This window comes from Loxodonta africana, chromosome 11 (assembly GCF_030014295.1).
Source record: "Loxodonta africana isolate mLoxAfr1 chromosome 11, mLoxAfr1.hap2, whole genome shotgun sequence".
Taxonomy (NCBI): domain Eukaryota; kingdom Metazoa; phylum Chordata; class Mammalia; order Proboscidea; family Elephantidae; genus Loxodonta; species Loxodonta africana.
The window spans coordinates 57,039,295-57,055,202 of record NC_087352.1 but is presented as its reverse complement, the minus strand read 5'-3'; the positions used below and the strand labels follow the sequence as shown (position 1 = coordinate 57,055,202).

Sequence of the window (15,908 nt, the reverse complement as noted above, 5' to 3'; positions counted from 1 at the left end):
GGTCTGTTACTTGCTTTAACCAGTATTAAAACCTCAGGCTAGCTGTGATGTTGACCTTCCCTGATTTTTTGCCGCCAAGATCCTTATTCCTTTTGACAATGCCCCCCAAAAAAGCCGTGGGTTTTTCCAAATTCTGCTCCAAATGAAGTCAGCCCCCTGTGGCCCTGAGGCTGCAAGTCGCATTGCCCGCGCCCCGCGCCCCGCGCCCCGCGCCCCGCGCCCCGCGCCCCGCGCCCCGCGCCCCGCGCCCCCACCCCGCCGGACTACTGCTCCATTCAGCTGCTGCAGGGATGGGAGCAGCCCCAGCCCAAAATGCCATAGACATCCACTGCTCTTACCAAAGCTTAGTCGTTTTTCCTGAATAAATGCAAGCCCCAGGTCAACTTCCAGAATACTGAAATTGTTTTTGACAATGTTTCCAGTTTTATCATTACTTTTTGAGAGAGGATTTGCAAAGCTCAGCTCCCCGGGAGCAAGGAGTTTGTTTTGTTTACAGCTGAAGTCCCAGAATCTACAACAATGCCTTCACATAGTAAAAATTCTCACATAGTAGGCACTCAGTTAATGTTTTATGAATGACCGAGTGGGTTAATGAAAAGTGGCTGGTAGTCCCAGCTTAGCCTACAAAAATGTCCTGTAATACTGTGACATATGTATGTAAGAGGAAAGAGAGGGAGGCAAGAGGAAATGGGCATAAGGTAGACAGAGAGGAGAAAGTATACCTATTAACAAATGAATAAGAAAGGGAGGCATGGGGGCAAGTAAGAAAAATAGGAAGTTTACCATTCAGATGTATAAGTCTGTGAAATCTAAATAAGGAACAGTCATATCTGAAGAAAGAAAATTATGTGTAATAAAAACACAAATTTTGAGGAAAAAAAGCATGGTTCATCCATGAGTTAAAAGGAACACACAAGTATATTGTAGTTAAATATTATAAGACTGAGAAACACTGGAAGGACCTTTATGAAACTATAGTGGAAGCCTATTTGGGCATCCTCTCCGCATGGGATGAATGTTTCGGGCCAGCACTGGATGGTTGGTCAGGATGTCCTGGATCTTGTCCTGGCAAATCTTGTGGGCTGCTATCCCTGCTTCAAACTCTCGGCGATTCTCTTCCTTCTCTGCTTCCCGGGCCTGCTGCTGGGCGGCTATTTGCATCTGCAGTTGCATCCTATACTCCTGGGCTAAACCACAGCGCCTAAAGTATTAGCAATGCCAAGGTATAAAATTATCAAAGTTAGTATTTGGATTTATATAGGGCGTCACAATTTGAATGTCATTTGTGAAGTCAAACTAAAATTCCCCTTAAAATTGAGGTGAGTGGGAAAGAAATGGACGAAAAATTCAGTAATGTGTTTCTTATACAATAATAATAAAGATAATCTTAGAACAAATCTTGATTTTAGGGAGGGAATCCATCTTCCTGGCTCATGATATTTTACTGCTATGTGGAGGGTATCCTTGGCCTCTCCCCATCCCCCTGCTCACTCGTCTAGATAAGGAAGAAGTGATTTGTCTATTGTGGTGAAACTGGAAAGAATGAACAGGCATACTCAGTCTAGCTTTTCCCTTTTCCTCTTGGGAACCGGTCTATCTGTTTTCCACTCTGCTCTCTATTAAAGGGTCATGCCCCTACAGGGGTAGGCCTGCAGTGGTCTGGTACTGCTGGTAACTGGGTAGGTCAGTTTGCCATATTCTGTTCAGTTTTAACAAGCCCAATTTCCTGCATGTATAAGCCACATTTTTAATATATGAGCCATATTTTTAATATATGAGCCATATTTTTAATATCAACTTTTATCAGAAATAAAGATGATGGCATGGATATCTCTCTGTGGCAGACTGGCGTTTCCAAAGATGGCTACAGTAATAGCTCCCTTTCCCACACACTCTTCGGCAATATGAATTAGCTACTTGCCCAATCAAGAGGCGAAGCTTATTTCTCTACGTCCTTATAGCCAGACAGGTGCTGTGGCTGCTTTTATGACCAATAGTAGATGGCAGAAGTGATACTATGTCAGTGCTAGGTGCAGCCCTTAACTGGCCTGGCAGCTTCCTCTTCTGTTTCTCGCAATGCTCACTATTGAGACTCTCCTTCTCAGAAATAGAAGCCCAAGCCATACTATGAGAAGCCCAAGCCATATGGAGAGGCCATGTGTAGGTGTTTCAGCTGATAACACCAGGTGAGATCCCTGGCTACAGCCAGCATAAACTGCCAGCTATGTGAACGGGCATCTTATATATCCAGCCCAGTAATCCTTCAGATAAAGGTAGCCCCAGCTAACATCTAACTTCAACCACAAGAGAGACATCAAGCAAGAACCATCCAGTTGAGCCTTGTCTACCCATACAATCATGAGATAACTTTAAGCCACAAATTGTTCCCCCGCCTTTTTTTTATTATAGTTTAGATGAAGGTTTATAAAACAAACTAGCTTCTCATTAAACAGTTAGTACACATATTGTTTTATGACATTGGTTAACAACCCCACATGTCAACATTCTTCCTTCTCAAACTTGGGTTCCCTATTACCAGCTTTCCTGTTCCCTCCTGCCTTCTAGTCCACACCCCTGGGCTTGTGTGCCCCTTTAGTCTTGTTTTGTTTTATGGGCCTGTCCAATCTTTGGCTGAAGGGTGAATCTCAGGAGTGACTTCATTGCTGAGCTAAAAGGGTGTCTGGGGGCCATACTCTCAGGGTTTCTCCAGTCTCTGTCAGGCCAGTAAGTCTGGTCTTTTTTTGTAAGTTAGAATTTTGCTCTACATTTTTCTCCAACTCTGTCCAGGACCCTCCATTGTGATCCCTGTCAGAGTAGTCAGTGGTGGAGGTTGTGGTCCATTAGTCCCTTAGACTAATCTTTCCCTTGTGTCTTTAGTTTTCTTCATTCTCCCCTTCTCCTGATGGAGTGAGACCAGTGGAGTATCGTAGAAGGCCACTTACAGGCTTTTAAGACCCCACACGCTACTCACCAAAGTAGAATGTAGAATATTTTCCTTATAAACTGTGTTATGCCAGTTGAGCTAGATGTTCTCTGAGACCATGGTCCCCACACCCCTCCACCCAGCAATTCAGCCCCTCGGGGAGCTTTAAGCCACAAAGTTTTGGATGTTTTGGTATGCAGCAATAAGTAACTACAACATAAAGAAAAAAAAATTTTTTTATATACTTTTTTCTTATCCCTCAGTTGATTCATAAGTGGGGCAAGAAGGTTAGGTGCTATTTATTGAGTCCCCCTCAAATGTCTAATAAATAGACTTTTGAATGAGAAGGAGAAGGCAAGGAAACTAGATTACTGGAAACAGAACATTCAGAACAGAAATAATGAGGATGTTCATGCATTGTGAAGAACGTAGCCAATGTCACTTAACGATTTGTGTAGAAATTCTTGAATGGGAACCTAATCTGGTGTGTAAACTTTCACAGAAAACACAGTATGTTTTTTTTCTTTGATGAGAAGGGAATGTTTTCCTTTTTGGTAAAGGCGAAAATCTCTAACCTCTGGAGGCAAGAACAGAAAGTTAGTAAATTGACCTGTTATGCCTCCAAGCTGACAATAGGCTCAGGTACATAAACCATACTCTTTCTAGAAAAAAAAGAGCTTATTTCTATGTACCAAGTGTAGGTGATTCAGGGGATGAGCCCAGGGACAGGAGGCTGACAAACAATTAGAGGAACCAGGGTCTCATCCTCAACTACACTGCCTGCCTGAACTGGGTACCATGGCCACCAGTGAGAAGGAACTGCTATTGTCCACAAAAGGCTACAAGAAGGCATCTGACTGTTTCTTCCACTTGAACCTGAATGTGGTGACCTGGGGGACACAAGCTGACCCTAGCCTGGGGGTTTGTCAGAAGAAGACAGTGGTATTTCCCAAAGCACCCAGAGCATTTTAGTTTTCTAGCCCAGGGAGGCTTGAAAAATCATCTTGGGGACATTTGCATGGAATCCTGTCACCATAAGCCATTTCTGTTAGTCTAACTGATTAACCAGCCTACCTTTCAGGATTTCATTAAAAAAATTCTTGTTATTTCATTAGGATTTAGGGTTGGTGCCTACTTTTATATGAAATTTTGTACACCATTTTGAACATCTAGAAGGAAAAGCATAATACTGGTGTAAATTAATGTACATAATGCATGAATTATGGCACACTACCCTCACGATGTATTAAAAACAATTTTTTTCAGGAAGCAAATAATAATAAAGAAAGCAAAACCATACCTTGCAAAATTCTCTTTCTCTTCACGGTTAAGTTCCTTAAGACCTTCATTTATGCGTTCCTGTTCCATAGCACGTTCTTCCTGTTCTTTTGCTTTTCGTTGCACTAAGAACAGAAAAACGATTATTTGCCAAATAATATAACTATGTTAACGTTTGTTTTTCAGACAAGGCTTGCTGGCATCCTTCTGAGCATCAAAGCCATATTGTCTTTAGAAAGGCAAAGTTTAGAATCACCGGACTGAATCTTAGATCAATCAGGTGGAAGGAGTTAGCTCCACTGAGGAAAGAGTAGGGTTTAGGGTTATTTATGCTGCGATCTATACAGATTTTCTCTTATTCTTTTTTTTATTGAAAATCTACAGTCAGCTTTTTATACCAGATCACCACTGTACTGTTAAAACACTTCTCACCTTTCCTTTTTTTTTAGGCTAAACAGTTCCCTTGTCATTCATGCTAATAAGAGAGTTAATTTATTATAAAATAAGTATTTTAAAAATCAGTATGAAAAGGCTCTTATGAGTTAGTCATCATTCATAACAGCCTTTTCATACTGATTTTTAAAAAAATACTTATTTTTTAATAACTTTCTTATTAAAATGAATTAATGGACTTCTGGTGTCTCAGTGGTTGAGAGCTCAGCAGCTAACCAAAAGGTCGGGAGTTTGAATCCACCAGCTGCTCCTTGGAAACCCTATGGGACAGTTCTACTCCGTCCTATAGGGTCATTATGAGTCTGAATCAACTAGACGGCAAGGGGTCTGGATTTTGTTGTTTTTATGAATTAATAATAAAAAGTTAAGCATCACAATAGAAGAAAAGGCAAAGGAAATAAACAGAAAACTCACCAAAGAATAAATACAACTGGCCTATATACCCCTTGCCATCGAGTCGATTGCAATTCACAGTGACCCTATAGGACTGAGTAGAACTGCCCCTGGTGGCATGGTGGTTAAGGCACTCAACTGCTAACCAAAAGGTCAGCAGTTCAAAACCACCAGCAGCTCCAGGGGGGAAAGATGTGGCAATCTGCTTCCATAGAGATTTACAGCCTTGGAAACCCTATGAGGTCACTATGAGTTGGAATCGACTGGACAGTAATGGGTTTGGTTTGGCTAATATACATATGAAACACACATATTTTGGACCCAAAATCTATCTATAGGAATTTCTCTTAAATAACTGGAGATGAGTTAAAAACAAAACAAAACAAAACAAAAAAACCCTACGAGCAGAGACAGTAACCTGTAATGCTAAAATAACAGTAAACAGATTGAAAACCCAGGTAGTCCCCGACTTACGACATATTTGAGTTATGACAAACCACACTTAGGAATCATCTGTTTTATTTTTGTGTGTGTACATTTTATCATTAGTAATATGCACTACACACAATGTTGCAGCATGTAATTTGCTGATGTTTTTCTCAGATGTTTATATGTAATGTTTCTAATCCCCAAAGACAAATAAAGATCAGATTTATAAAGATTTTGATAATAAAAGGCAATAATAATTAAAAAAATAAAATTTAAAAAGGTATTCTACTTATGTCAGAACCGACTTACGATGGAGTTGTTAGAAGAGAACCCTGTTGTAAATCGAGGACTACCTGCCATCTGAAGGTCCATTAGAGGTGTTTAGGTAAAACAAATTATGGTTCCCTTTTATAATAGATTTCTAGGAAGTCATTAAAAATATATAACTGAAGAAAAACGACATGGAAAAATGCTTATGAAAAGTGAAAAACAAAAAACGATGAAATGGTATATACAATATGACCCTAATTTGTGAGATGGAAAATTATATACATATGTATATACATATACATACAATAAAAACAGTAGAAGGAGATATACCAAGTGGTGAATAGTAGTTATTCGTAGGTAGTAGGTAGTTATCCGTAGGAAGTGTGGTTGATTTTGTTTCCTGTTTATAAGTGGCCCCAAACACTTAAATTGTCTCGACATCTTCTAAAATTTTTCTCACTGATGAATAACAGAAATCTTTTCAGCCTACAGTTTTCTTTGCAGTTTCTTAAAATTTTATCAAAAATTGGCTTAATAATTTTCAACGGCTGTAATGATTCCTGGAGCCCTGGTGGCACTGTGGTTAAGTGTTTGGCTGCTAACCAAAAGCTTGGCAGTTCTAATCCACCAGCTGCTTCTTGGAAACCCTATCGGGCAGTTCCACTCTGTCCTGTAGGGTCACTATGAGTCGGAATCGATTTGACAGCAAAGAGCTTGGTTTTTTTGGTTTTGGTTTTGGTTATGATTGCTGGAGAGGAGAATGAATCAATGGAACCATAAAGAGCTTTCTCTTACAAAGACCACTAGTGTGAAATCTAATGGGATCCTCAAATAGATGGAGAGTAAATCTATCCATTTACTGCCTTTTCAGTTCATTGGGATGGACGTGGAAATGGCAGGAATCTGAAGGTGGCAGTTCACCCTTTTAACAGTATCTCCTTCTGTGACCAAGCACTGTTGGAGGCCGAGGAAATACAAAGGTGTGCTAAGACAGAGATGTGAGCAAGCCACAAGGAAAGCCCTGGAACGAGGATTTATTCTGAGTGGGGGGAGCACTGAGGGCTTCTCAAGGATGTTTAGAATTTCTCAGCATGGAGAACATCATAAGCAGAGAAAACTACCTGAGCAAAGGTATGAAGGTATGGATAAACCAAGAAAGAAAGGAGGAAAGGGAAGAGGGAGAGACGAGTGTCCGTGCCCCACCTTCTCACTCTCCTTCATGACCACTAAGGCACACAGACTGTTCAAAGGACACCCAAACCCAGAACCCAGTGCCGTCGAGTCGATTCCGACTCATAGCGACCCTATAGGACAGAGTAGAACTGCCCCATAGAGTTTCCAAAGAGCGCCTGGTGGATTTGAACTGCTGAACCTTTGGTTAGCAGCCGCAGCACTTAATCACTACGCCACCAGGGTCCCTTTAACCTTGAGGACATCTCCCCTGTGGCTGCTCAGAATCTGCTGGAATGTGAAACTCTTCATATTTATGCTTCATGTCTCAATTAGATAAATCTCCAAAAGTAGGGATCTTGCCCCTGGGATCCCTCATAGTGTTTCATACATTGTACTATCACTGTTTGAACTGTGTTCCCCCAAAATACTTGTGGTTACAATCTCATTTGGGAATGGGTTTTTGTTATGTTAAGGAGACAGTATTAGTATAAGCTATGTCTTAAGTCAATTTCTTTCAAAACGTAATAGAAGTTAAACAAGCAAGCGAGCCAGGAGAGATGGGGGAAGAGAGATGCTACACCATATGAATATCGCCCAGGAGCAGAAGTTCAAAAGAGACAAGGATCTTGCTCCAGTGCCGACAGAGAGAGGAAGACTTCCCCTAGAGCCAGCACCTTAAATTCGGACTGCTACCCTCCTAAACTGTGAGGAAACAAATTTCTGTTTGTTAAAGCCATCCATTTGTGGTATTTGTTATAGCAGCACTAGATAACTAAGACAAGTATCTATTTAATAAATATTTTGGCTGCTACTTAAATTAAGACCAAACTATAAAATAACTGTACTCAGTTCCTTACACTTCTCTTGAACTTGGAGTTTTCTTGTACACATGACCTCATTTACAAGTTGTTTCCTTGCTTCCTTTTCAAGTTTCAGCTGCCTGTCCTTCTCAGCCAACTTCTTTTCTTTCTCTTCCTCTAATATTTTATCCAGTTCTTTCTCCTGATCTTTTTCTTCCTGGTGTCGCTGTGCCACGTATTCGTTGTATATCTTCTGTTCTCTTACCATATCTTCCTATATAACATAAAGATTAATTCATGTTGTTAAAATTTTTCCATGTGATAACGATATTGAAGATAAGTTTAAAAACAAGTCCCAGTCTTTTAGAGCTATATACGGAAATACTTACAGATAAAATATTATGATAGGCAGTGGGGAATGGGTGTGGGTAAAGATGAAACAAGTTAGACATTAGCTGATGTTTTTTGATGGTTGGTTATGGGCACGAGTGCTCATTATACCATTCTTTGTTTCTGTTTGAAACGTTTTATATTTTTGAATAAATTAATCCGAACACTTCCCCAAAGTGTTTCTCAAAGCAGTTCCCGAATTATCTGCAATGATATAGCTTTATTTTCATTGGTTTTAAATAGATTAAATATTAACTTGATACACAAAATAAGTCACTACTATGTTTGGGGTTATTATAATACTGTCCTTCTGACTAGAAGATGAGTCACCTGATACCAGGGCTTCCTACTGGTTTGTTCTGACTCGAACCCCTGCTGAGAATTTGCATTTCGAACAAGTTCTCTGCTGATGTAACCTGACCCTACGAATGCCAGTAAATTTCCATTAGTCCTTAAACTAGCCCAAGCCAGAGTTGGCCCACCCTGCATGCACAGACGGGCCAGCTGTGACCGATAATTGACCTGAAAAGAGCATGCAGCAACAAGAGGAACGAATCAGAAGGAAAATCATTACCCGGACCCTATTTTGAAGAGAGAGGTCTGACAAGAAGCACGTTACCTCCTGTTTCCTGACCGCCTTCCAGAATTTTCCCTCCCCAGTAGGCTGTGCAACCACCATCTTGCTGCCCAAATCACATATAAACGCTGCTTCCCCGTAGCTCAGAAAGTCAGAATCTGAGGAATTTCCTCCCAGCTCCTTGCTCTGTGTATTGTGATAAAGTTACTTTCTCTTTCTCAAAGACAGACAGGCATCCAGATAATTGGCAAGCCTGAGCAGTGCTAGATAAGGACCCAGCTTCCTGGGTTGGGTAACACTGAGAATTTGCATTTCCACCCCAGATATACTGAATCAGAATTTACATTTTAACAAGATTTCCAGGTGATTCTTATGTATAACTCCTAGGGAACTTATTAGGGAACCTATAGGGTCACTATGAGTTGGAATCGGTAGCAACAGGTTTGGCTTTGGGGTTTTAAGTTCCCCTTACCCTTTGGCGGCATAGTGGTTAAGTGCTACAGCTGCTAACCAAAAGGTCGGCAGTTCAAATCCACCAGACGCTCCTTGGAAACTCTGTGGGGCAGTTCTACTCTGTGCTATAGGGTAGCTATGAGTCGGAATTGACGGCAACAGGTTTGGTTTTTTTACCCTTACTTTACCCATTGTTGTTGAGTTGATTCCGACTCATAGCAACCGTACAGGACAGAGTAGAGCTGCCCCATAGGGTTTCCAAGGAACTGCCAACCTTTTGGTTAGCAACCGTAGCTTGCCGCAGCTCTTAACCACTGTGCCACCAGGGCTCCTTTAAGTTCCCCAGGTGATTATAATGTGCAGCCAGGGTTGAGAACTGCTGTTTTACAAAGCAGGCATTTTTAGTTGGCTTCTCTGTCCTTCATGGTATTAGATTTGTGCTGATCTGATCTTTGATCAGGTCTCTTTTGAGACATCATAGATTTGGGTAGAGCTGGCAAGGTCTGAGGGTGTAGCTGCACGCACAATTTCTACTATATATAGTGAGCCTCTAACACAGGAGCCAATCTGGCTCCCCACCTATTTATTTATTTATTTATTGTACTTTAGATGAAGGTTTACAGAACTAGCTTTTCATTAAACAATTAGTACACATACTGTTTTATGATATTGGTTAACAACCCCATGACATGTCAACACTCTCCCTTCTTGACCTTGTGTTCCCTGTTACCAGCTTTCCTGTCCCCTCCTGCCTTCTAGTCCTTGCCCCTGGGCTGGTGTGCCCCTTTAGTCTTGTTTTGTTTTATGGGCCTGTCTAATCACTGGCTGAAGGGTGAACCTCGGGAGTGACTTCATTACTGAGCTAAAAAGGTTTCTGAGGGCCATACTCATGGGATTTCTCCAGTCATGGGCCATGGGGACCGTGGTCTCAGGGAACACGTAGCTCACCACCTATTTCTGTAAGTAAAGTTTGATTGGAACACCACCATGCTCATTTGTTTATGTACTGTCTATGGCTGCTTTCATGCTACAACGGCAAAATTGAGTAGTTGTAACAGAGATTGCATAGCCTGGAAAACCTAAAATATGTACTATCTGGCCCTTTATTCCTGCTCTAACCCAGTGGATAGAGTGCATCAGAATCACCTAGAGAGCTTGTTAAAACAGCTTGCTGGGCCCCAGCCCCAGAGATTCTGACTCAGTAGTGTCTCCCTAGAATTTGCATTTCCAAAAAGTTCCCAGGTGATGGTGCTGCTGGTGTTTTCAACAGATGGTGCTGGGACAACTGGACATCATGCCAAATGGTCATCAGAACTGCTGCTCTAATCTTTATCTCACTGTTTTTTCACTCAAGAAATATTTATCGAGCACCTCTGTGCCAGGTTACCCCTGGAGATGCAGGTCTCTGGGGGAAGAGCATCTCAAGCAGAGCAGAAGGGAGATGAGAGGCCTTAAAAGGAACATGTGTGATACATGTGAGGAAGAGCAAGGAGGCTGGTGGAGCTGGAGGGGCGATGAGAAGCAGTCACAGAGGGAAAGGAGATGAGGATTTGGAGGCCACAGTAAGGCTTTGCATTTTATTCTATGAGTAGTACTTAGTCTTTAGGCTTGAGGAACAGAGTGAAATAATCTGATACACATGACTCTGGCTGCTGTGTAGAGAACAAGCTGTCTGAGAGAGAAGCTAGGAGGCTACTACAGTGGTCTGTAAACATAGGATGATGAAGAGTACCTTCCTTATTTATAATAGCAAAAGACAGGGAACAATCTAAATGCCCATCGGTGGATGACCAGATGAATAAACTATGGTACATAATACTCCTCAAATGCCACACTATGCAGCTCTGCAAGGACTGAGAAGGAACTGTATACAGTCCTATGGAGACACGTCCTCCAGGCTATACTGTTAAATGAAAAAAGAGAAAAGAGTCTATATGTCATGCTGCCCTTCCTGAAAGAAGGGAGAGATACAAATATATACATGGGTGTGTATATGCATGTATATATACATGTATTTACTATCATAAATATATATGCATATTTACATATATTTTCAAAAAGAAACAATGGAAGGATAAAGAAAAAAATAAAAATAGTTAACACAGAAGGAGGGAAGGAACAGGATGAAAAGAATGGGAGCCAGACCTCTGAATGTCCCTTGATTTCTAGTTGTGATAGGCTGTAAATACTGTAAATTATTTATACAATGTGGAGGAAAATAAATTCAATTTTAAAAAGCAATCCCTAAAAAAAGAAACAAATGAAGCGTAGATTGTTGGGCCCCTAGCTGCATATCCAATTAGTGGCATAACCACATAAATTGTTTCCAGTAACTTTAAAACATAGTAATCTGTCTACATCTCCCTAATGAAATATATCCTAAGAACAAAAAGAACTTCAAAGAAATCTAAAATGCATTTAGTTGTCTTATTTTTTGTAATATGCAGCCACAATCTGTCTGTTAGAGAAGGCTCGCATGTTGCTATGATGCCGAACAGGTTTCAGCGGAGCTTTCAGACTAAGGTGGACTAGAAAGAAAGGACTGGTGATCTACTTCCAAAAATCAGCCAATGAAAACTATGGATTACAACTATTGGATCCTGTTGTGCATGACGTCACCAAGAGTCAGGGGCTGACTCAACAGCAGCTAACAATGATAACATATTTAAATACTGTATTCTACAATTAGTAGAGCAAATAAGTAACTGTGTTAATATTGTTGAGAACCAAGACTTTCAGCACAATAAAACAGAACAAACTTTTTAACTAAAAAACCTAACTCTATGATCTTTCATTCAAATTGAAAATACCAGTATAAACTAATGACTTTCTTCCGGGGAGGGGGAAGGCTGTAATTCTGTCCACTAAAAAGGTCTAGAAGCATTAATGACCGAGTTTATCTAACATTCAGGTTGTAATCTTTATTAAAAATTATTTACAACTAAAAGGAATCAGTACTCCTGAGGAAAATGACTAATTCCAAGTCTGGGACAAAAAATGTACAAGATTAACCTGGGATACCTTATTGTGCCAGAATGCAAAAAAAAACAACTATTAAGGACTACTGAGTATATTGAAAGGACATGACAGCCAACTTAAAGGGACACCCACTGGCCTAGGATGGGACAATTTGAGCATCAGAAAGAAGAATGACCTAAGGAAATCACTAAAAAACCATTTGAACTAATAAACAAGTTCAGCAAGGTTACAGGATATACAAAAGATCAATATATAAAAATCTGTTATATTTCTATTTGGTAGCAATGAACAAGTAGAAAATAAAATTTAAAGAACAATTCCAACTACAATAGCATCAAAAAGAATGAAATACTTAGGAATAAACTTAACAAAATAAGTGTAAAACTTATACTCTAAAAAAAAAAAAAGTACTGAAATAAAGGAGAACTAAAAAAAATTTTTTTTTTATCTGTAAATAAATGGAAAGGTATCTGATACTAATGGATTGGAAGATTTCATGCTGTTAAGATGTCAATTGATCTACATATTCAACACAATTTCATCAAAATCCCAATTGCCTGCTTTTCAGAAATTGAAATCTGATCCTAAATTTATACGGAAATGCACAGGGCCCAGAATAGCCAAAATGACCTTGAAAAAGAAGAGCAAAGGTGGAGACCTCACACTTCTTGATTTCAAAACTTGATTAGAGAGCTATAGTAATCAGCACCAACATGGGGATATAGGTTTGGTTGTGGATATTTCTACATACACAATTGTAAGTGCTGCATGTATATTAATATTGATAATAGGGCACATAAGGGGCACAGTCACGGAAACTTCTTAGACATAACCAAATACCTTGCAGGATGAAGTTCCTAGGCTCAAAGGTAAAGGACCATAAACCAGGAGAACATCTACGTCAATTGGCACAACATAGTTCATAAAAACGATGTTCTGCGTCCTACTTTGATGAGTAGTGTCTGGGGTCTTAAAAGCTTGTGAGCGGTCACCTAAGACACAACTACTGATCTCTTCCTGTCTGGAGCAAAGACAACTAAAAACTCAAGCAGTTAGTCCAAACAACTAACAGACCAGATGGACCACAGACTACAAAACCCTGAGACCAGAAGAACTAGATGGTGCCTGGCTACCACTACTGACCACTCTGACTGGGATCACAACAAAGGGTCCTGGACAGAGCAGGAGAAAAATGTAGAACAAAAAATCAAATTCACAAAAAAGACCAGATCTACTGGTCTAACAGAAACTGGAGGAACCCCCGAGACTATGGCCCTAAGACAACCTTCTGACCTGGAACTGAAGCCATTCCTGGAGACCACCTTTCAGGCACACAATATGCCCAGAACACCCTAGAGGAATGGGTTCCTTAGATCAATTATATGAGATCAAAAGGACAACATTTGCCCAAGGTAAAAAATCCAGATGAAAGGAAACGGGGAATGCAGGGCAGAAACAGGGAGAGTGCTGGCACATTGAGAGGAATGCAACCAATGTCATGGAACACTTTATGTACAAACTATCGAGTGGGAAACTAATTTGCTCTGTCAACTTTCAGCTAAAGCACGATAAAAAAAATTAAAACACAAACACATGGTGTTCTATTACATCTCCCACTATATTTTGCTGCTTAAGAAGCAGGGCAGGAATAGAAGGCTTGGATTTGTAATCAGGATGGGTTCCCCAAGGGCATTTGTTATATAGGACTTACTGTTGGCAATTTGGAATGAATGCAGAAAAATATTAAGAAGCATTTTTCAGGTCTCCCTGCTCTGAATTCAACCTTATTATTCCCTGAACCAGGATGGCCCCTTGTGAATGAATACAACAATAATGATGGGGGGGGGGGGGAAGCTATAGTAATCAAGACATATAGATATGTGATACTAATATAAGGAAAGACATATAGATCAATGGAATAGAATTTACTTTTGACAAGAATGCCAAGACAATTCAACTGGGGAAAGAATAGTCCCTTCAACAAATGGCGTTGAGACAACTAGAGATCCACATGTGAAAAGAGTGAAGTTGAACTCATCCCCTCGTGCCCATATACAAAAACTACCTCAAAATGGAACAAAGACTTGAGAGTAAGAGCTAGAACTATAAAATTATACGAAGAATATATCTTCATGACCTTGGAGTAGCATTGATTTCTTAGACACGGCACCAAAAGCATAGGCAACAAAAGAAAAAAGATTAATAACAATAAAAAAAAAAAAGGAGATAAAATGGACTTCATCAAAAAAGGTGATAGTTAAAGGGATACGTCAAAGGACACCATGAAGAAAGTGAAAAGACAATCCACAGAATGTGTTATAGACTGAATTGTGTGTCCCTCAAAAATATGTGTTGTAAATCCTAGCCTCTATGCCTTGGTTATAATCCCATTCGGGAATGACTTGTCTTTGTTATGTTAATGAGGCAGGATTAGTGTAGGGTGTTGTTTTTTGTTGTTGTTGTTAGGTGCCATCGAGTTAGTTCCAACTCATAGGACCCTATGCACAACAGAAACACTGCCCAGTCCTGCACCATAATCATAATTGCTATTATGCTTGAGTCCATTGTTGAGGCCACCACATCAATCCATCTTGTTGACAGTCTTCCTCTTTTTCACTGACACTCTATTTTACCAGCATGATGTCCTTCTTCAAGGACTGAATCTTGAGTCAATCTCTCTTGAGATATAAAAGAGATTAAATGCAAGCCAGCAAAGAGAGATGGGAGAAGAGAGATGCCAAGTCATATGAAGATTGTCCATGAACAGAAATTCAGCATAGACAAGGACCTTCCTCCAAAGCTGACAGAGAGAGAATGCCCCCCCAACCCAGGCCAGAGCCAGCATCCTGAGTTCAGACTTCCAGCCTCCTAAACTGTGAGAAAATAAAATTTTGTTTGTTAAAGCCACCCACTAGTGGTATTTCTGTTACAGCAGCACTAGATAACTAAAACAGGATAGGAGAAAATACTTGCAAATCATATATCTGATAACCACACACACACACACAAAAAAAACCCATCAAACCCGCTGCCATTGAATCAATTCTGACTCATTGCAACCCTATAGGACAGAGGAGAACTGCCCATAAAGTTTCTAAGGAGTGGCTGGTGGATAGCAACTGAGCTCTTAACCACTGCGCCACCAGGGCTCCTCTATCTGATAAGGAACTTGTATATATTCTATATAAAGAACACTTACAAAAAGACATATGGCCCAATTTAAAATTGGGCAAAATATTTGAACAGACATTTCTCCAAGAAAGATATACAAAGCACTAATAAGCACCCAAAAACATGCTCCATATCGTTAAAAAACCCATTGCCGTCGAGTTGATTCCGACTCATAGTGACCCTATAGGACAGAGGAGAACTGCCCCATTGAGTTTCCAAGGAGCGCCTGGGGGATTCGAACTGCTAACCTTTTGGTTAGCAGTCAGAACACTTAACCACTACGCCACGAGTATTTCCCCATATCATTAGTCATCAAGAAATACAAATCAAAACAACAATGAGATACCACTTCACGTCCTCTAGGATGGCTAGTATCAAAAAGAGAAATGATAATATGTGTTGGCAAGGATGTGGAGAAATCAGAACTCTCATACACTGCTGGTTAGAATGTAAAATGGTGCAGCCACTTTTGCACACAGTCTGGAAGTTTCTCAAAAGCTTAAACATAGAGCCACCATGTGGCCCAGCAATTCCGTTCCTAGATATATACCCAAGAGAAATGAAAACCTATGTCCATGCAAAAACTTGTACATGAATGTTTATAGCAGCATTATTCATG

At 40.3% G+C, this 15,908-nt stretch overlaps 1 protein-coding gene across 1 annotated transcript in view; it reads right to left on the bottom strand.

Moving 5' to 3' along the window:
• Positions 1-280: 280 nt before the first annotated feature.
• Positions 281-15,908, bottom strand: part of CFAP53 (cilia and flagella associated protein 53) — a 45,979-nt gene continuing 30,351 nt past the window's right edge. Inside the window, exons 6-8 of the mRNA XM_003406300.4 lie at positions 7,777-7,993; positions 4,224-4,326; positions 281-1,201 (exon numbers count right to left, since the gene is read on the bottom strand). Coding sequence (XP_003406348.2) covers positions 973-1,201; positions 4,224-4,326; positions 7,777-7,993 — 549 coding nt within the window. The 3' untranslated portion in view covers positions 281-972. The remainder of the gene's footprint in view (positions 1,202-4,223; positions 4,327-7,776; positions 7,994-15,908) is intronic.